Raw genomic sequence first — 5,750 nt, 5'->3', positions numbered from 1 at the left:
TCTATTCAACCTGCTCAGAAATGCAGTTTTATCTCAATATATGAGTGCGAAAAAATCCTCGTGTGACACCGGTAATAAGTTGGTGTCAGTTTCAATATTATTGGCAAAAGAACAATGACTTTTGGCAATAATAATGAAATGTTATTCCTTTTAATAAATTTTCGTGACGGATGAATCATTACATATATAATATGTAATGATTCAACTAAAATCTACGGATAAATAATATAAAGTGAAACATCACTCAATAAAATCGCAAATATTTCTATACAGAGTGTATGTACTTTAACATAAAATATCCTAAAATGTTTAAGAATGAGATTCATTCGACAGACAGACTATTATAGTATAAACAGAATCCAGAATTATATAGCAACAGCTTAATTAATACATTTTCAGCCAGTGAGAAATTGCAGCTCTCTGTCGGACAATGTGGATAATTTGAACTCTCCTTCTCGAGTATAATCTGATGCTGCTTTGCATATTTCTTGGAGAAGGTGTTCATGTAGAAGACTCTAGTCCTTCCTCCTGGCCCTCTTATTCACACATCCATAATTCATATTCAGAACCGGAAGTTGTGCTTGTAACCATTAAGTACATTAACAGTTCTTCGTAACTTAAATGACCATTAATAACTATTCATACTCTACGGTCATTAACAATTATCTCTACACGAGCTACGCTCACTAACTCAGTGTACTCGGGAAGCAACAGTACCAGCGGGTGGAGACTCCCACTCATCAGGTACACACACCACATACAGTACCGTCTTGACCTTAAAGAAGAGCTAGAGTGCTAAGTAACGCGTTCGGCTCTCTGCCAATACTTCCCTAGCAATATAAAGTTTCTAGACACTGATATTACTTCCTTCCTAGTTCTTCATTTACTTCATCGCTTGGTTTCAACTTTTGTTTTTTTTCATGAGTAAACAAGATAACAGTAATAGTTTCAATATTTGTCAGCGAGAATTATACTGTATATATACAAAAATAAATACAATATTTTAAAACTTGACAATTTTTTGTTTAAATTCTTAAAATAAATTAAATTCTATTTTGAAACTTTACATACTCGATAACCTACAAAAGATAATGATATTATTTATCCTATATTTTAAATGGGATCAAATGAATCCAATTTTCTTACCAAAACTAAAAAAAAAAAAACTCGGCACTGAAGAAAAAAAAGTAGAATGAAAGGCTTTTGCAGCCTTTAAATATATCAGGAGTGAAGAGACAAGGAGCAAGTGGGAGGGGAAAGGAGCTTGATTCTTCCTTATCATCTTAGGGACACAAAAAACTCTAGCAAGCGATGTCTTAAATATTTATTTAGTCTTTATATTAAGTATTGGTGTCCCAGTGTGTCAGTCCACAAAAGCATTTTGTCCAGTAAATATATAAAATGAATCTTTCTGATGCTCGGAGAATGTGTGATCATTAATGATAAAACAAGTACGTTGGTGCTGCTAAGACGAGAGAAGGTATGACCGAGATGGGCAAGCCGCAGGCCATGAAATCCTGAACGTATGGCATTCCTCCACACAATGAGCAAACCACAGTCTCTTCATTTTCCTTTGAAGGGAATGAGGAGGGGGGTCACGCTTGCCATGTCTGCGTACTGTACTCTGTTGCATCACGCTTGACATGTCTGTGTACTCCATTCTGTTGCATCACGCTTGACATGTCTGTGTACTCCATTCTGTTGCATCAGGCTTGACATGTCTGTGTACTCCATATGTTTCATCAGACTTGACATGTCTGTGTACTCTTTTCTGTTGCATCAGGCTTGACATAACTGTGCACTCCATTCTGCTGCATCAGGTTTGACATGTATGCTTACTGTACTCTGCTGTATCAGGCATCGAAATGGCTTTATATTGCGTTTAAGGTTCACCAACTGAGCGAGGGCTATTTAGGTCACCGAAGTCAATTGCTGACAAACCAAGAAGTATGCTTAACATAGTATAGTTACATAACACTGTAAACAACAACATAGTTCATGATTAAATAAAGCTGTAACTATATATGAATTTGATAAATGGGGTACACCTCTCAGTATATTGGTATACCACCTCCCTTGGTATACTAGAGTAGTAGGCAATTACATTTTGTTAAATTAATACTTTACTGTTTCATTAGAATTTTTCTAGCTTGTCTCCTGATATTAGATTGTTCCTTCGTTGAATTGAAAAAAAGAAGTTTTAAGCTAACTTAAAATTTTAAATTTTCAACATTTATTTTAAGTCCCCGCGGTGTAGTGATAAGACGGCTCTCCTGGCGTTTCGCGAACGCTTTGTCCTGGGTTCGTATCCTGGCTGGGGAAAGATTTACTGGGCGTCAATCCTTAACTGTAGCCTCTGTTTACCCAACAGTAAAATAGGTACCTAGTTGTTAAACGATTTGGAGGGGTCGTATTCCGGGGAACCAACCCGTTCTCGCAAATTTAATAAGTCAATATTGACTTATTAAATATGTGCATAGGTGACATACTTAACATAATAGATACCCTTAAAAAGATTCATAGAAAACACCGACCTTACCTAACCTTGTTAGTATCTTAAGATAAGCATCTTATTGCTTCGTAATTACAATTATTACCTAACCTATAATAGGTATAGGTTAAGTAATAATTGTAATTACGAAGCAATAAGATGCTTATCTTAAGATACTAACAAGGTTAGGTAAGGTCGGTGTTTTCTATGAATCTTTTTAGGGGTATCTATTATGTTTAGTATATCACCTATGCACGTAGGTAATAAGTCAATATTGACTTTACGAATTTGCGAGAACGGGTTGCGGGGAACATAGGCTTAAGGACTTGCCCGAAACGCAACGTGTGCTAGTGGCCGTAGAAAAATGTAAGAACTCTTGTATATAAAAATATATATATATATGAAATTAACAAACCAATACAATTTTTGTTTTAAATAATTTAATGTTAATTAGGTTAACTATCTAGGACGTCGTGTTCATTTGTAAAGCATCTAAATTTGCACGAACCACATTCTAAACCCTGTCTGCACGTCGTCCCAAACAACGGTCAGACCAAGTATAAAATAAATCAGGACCAAATGGAGACTTATTTCCACTGCGCATATATTATGCAATCAACTTTCCCAGAATAAAGACGTCAGGAAATAACCCCGTGAGTGAAGGGCCGATCGCGAGGACTCAAGGGTAGGTCAACAAGTGGTACAGAGCGTGTGACCATCAGTATAAAAGCTGTGCGCCTCGCTCACCAGTCATCAGTAGCCGCCAGCAACTCAACATGAAATTCGTGAGTGTCCTCTCCAAGGTATAGATCCACTGAGATGTACACTCTGCGTCTCAGTGTACTGAGGGTTTACCTAGGCCTGAAAACTATCTTCAGGACTAAATGATTGACATACGGGTCGGTCAGTTAGCTATTATGGCTGCGTATATAACCCTCTAGAAGTTTATATGCCTTAAGGCCAACACCAAACTTAAAAACTCTTTGGTGGAGTCCGGTGTATTAGTGCACACCATTTCATGCAACAAACCGGTTTTTGGTTATATTATAATCCACCGGTATGAATTTTGAAGAGTATTTGCTATGAAGAGTATTTGCTAGCCCACTATGGTTATATCATTCATTATAACACAATGGACATATACTTCACAACTCTTCTTCGAATTCATGTTTGGGCTCTGCACGTCCTCACACTTAATGCACTTTAGTTTGGACCTTATCGGCAGCTACTGCCAGCCTCAGGTGCTTTTGTGGATTTAAATGGATTCAGATTGTACGGATTTTTGATGTAGTGAATATTGGCCTCGATAGGTTACATGGGTTTGTCTAGAATTGAGTTCAATCATTAGGTTGAATCTCTTCATATTAGATGATTGTCAAATCGAGAGAACGGGCTGGGCATACACTCCTTGGTAGAATCTTTGGGAATACTCTTACTTCATACTCCAAAATGCGTCCTTTACCACTCAACCTATTTTTGAAACCTAATAATGTTGACTAGTCGTCTCACATTTTGCAATCGTCGACATTATGAAGGCATCGACGATTTTGCTTAATCGGTAACATCTAACAAAATTGTATATCACTTTTTTCAGGTGATCTTCGCTGTCGTGGCCGCCGTGGCTGTCGCCGCACCACAATACCAGCTCCCAGAGACCTCCTACGGCGCACCCGCCGCCTCCAGCAGGTCTGTCTTCCCTGAAAGCGTTGAGGTGGTGCCCATCCTGAGGGACGACCGTGTCCAAGACGACAATGGAAGATACAACTTTGACGTGGAGACTGGCAACGGAATTACGTTCTCCCAGTCTGGATCTCCAGACGGTCCAGATGGAGCTGTTGTGAAAGCTGGGAAATACTCGTGAGTATCGTTACTTATTTGTTTAAAATATATTACATTACCAAGGAGAAAATGAAGAGAGAGAGAGAGAGAGAGAGAGAGAGAGAGAGAGAGAGAGAGAGAGAGAGAGAGAGAGAGAGAGAGAGAGAGAGAGAGAGAGAGAGAGAGAGAGAGAGAGAAAGAGAGAAAGAGAGAGAGAGAGTAAAGCACAATAAGATAGGTAACAATATTTCATTAATACGGCCATCGGAGACTCGACCACGAGCCCGAAAATTGCGATCCTATTGTCCTACCAACCAGATCACCGTAGAAGCACCAATATGAGATGATATCAGGTTTACCTAACTGGCATCCAACTGAAACTTTAAACCTTTCTTGGATTGTTATTAATTATCTGGAGATTGATGCCAAGTCCTCCTTGTTAAACAACCTGAAGGCAATCATAGCAAAAGCAGAGTAAATTATCTAGGTACTTTGCATCTCAGGGGAGAGATTGTGTGTGATAATGCCCAAATGTTTTTTTTCTGTCTGACTGCAGAAAAGTTTTCCCTTCTATATGGTAACTTATATCTTGGGGTCCTCCTCGAACCCATCATCAGTACTTTGAACTGACCGGAGATAATTTCAGAATGTTGCTTCTTTAAAAAATATAGTTTCAATTTGTGTGGTTTATGTAAATATTGCAGCTTATTGATTCAAGCTTTCTCTTTTTTTATACACTTTTTTTTTTGCATATATATATAGTTATACTGCTCCTGATGGAACCTTCGTGGAGGTAAAGTTCGTCGCCGACGAGAACGGCTTCCAGCCCCAGTCTGACCTGCTGCCAGTGGCTCCTGAGTTCCCCCACCCAATCCCCCAGTTTGTGCTGGACCAGATCGCCTTCGCCGCTGAGGAAGACGCTGCCGCTGCCCGTGGTGAGCTCTCCGCTGGGGTCAGAGCCGCTTCTTCTTCTCCTTCTCAAACCTACGGCGTGCCTCAATAACTTCCCCAATGTCATCTAACAAACTTACATGGACCTCAACCCACCTTTATTTATTGTATTTTAAATATAATAATGCTAAGGAGAATTATGTACACATGACAAAATAAATTTTCTGCAGATTATAATTATCTTTAATTGATGAACGTTGTCTTCTAGAACGCACGTGCAGCATGAGTCTAATTAATAAAATATGTAACAATATTTAAACAAAATTGATAAATCAGCTACTCTAGAAAAACCTAGCGTTTAATCATAAAGCACAATATTACTCAGTCGTGACCATGGTAGCTGTAATACAATGAATACTGAGCTGAGTGGAAAGACTACTTCCCAGATATATTTTAGGATACCACTAACATATTTATGCATTTCAAATAGTGAGGGATGATAAATAAAGAGTAAGTAGCTGACATAACCAGCAATGCAATAGTAAAATGT

General features: G+C 38.5%; 1 protein-coding gene across 2 annotated transcripts; it reads left to right on the top strand.

Moving 5' to 3' along the window:
- The first annotated feature begins 3,227 nt into the window (after window positions 1–3,227).
- Window positions 3,228–5,434, top strand: LOC123755169 (cuticle protein AMP1A). 2 transcript variants are annotated; one of them, XM_045737646.2, is made up of 3 exons: window positions 3,228–3,276; window positions 4,086–4,348; window positions 5,072–5,434. In XM_045737646.2, the coding sequence occupies exons 1-3, from the start codon at window positions 3,268–3,270 to the stop codon at window positions 5,310–5,312; spliced, it is 513 nt and encodes a 170-aa protein (XP_045593602.1). In that variant the 5' UTR covers window positions 3,228–3,267; the 3' UTR covers window positions 5,313–5,434. The 2 variants fall into 2 exon arrangements, with proteins under 2 accessions (XP_045593602.1, XP_045593601.1); XM_045737645.2 differs by having other exon boundaries at window positions 3,257–3,294.
- The last annotated feature ends 316 nt before the right edge of the window (window positions 5,435–5,750 follow it).

Source organism: Procambarus clarkii, chromosome 28, assembly GCF_040958095.1.
Source record: "Procambarus clarkii isolate CNS0578487 chromosome 28, FALCON_Pclarkii_2.0, whole genome shotgun sequence".
Classification (NCBI taxonomy): Eukaryota; Metazoa; Arthropoda; class Malacostraca; order Decapoda; family Cambaridae; genus Procambarus; species Procambarus clarkii.
Note: the sequence above shows the minus strand (reverse complement) of the source record. Positions and strands in the feature narration are given on the sequence as shown.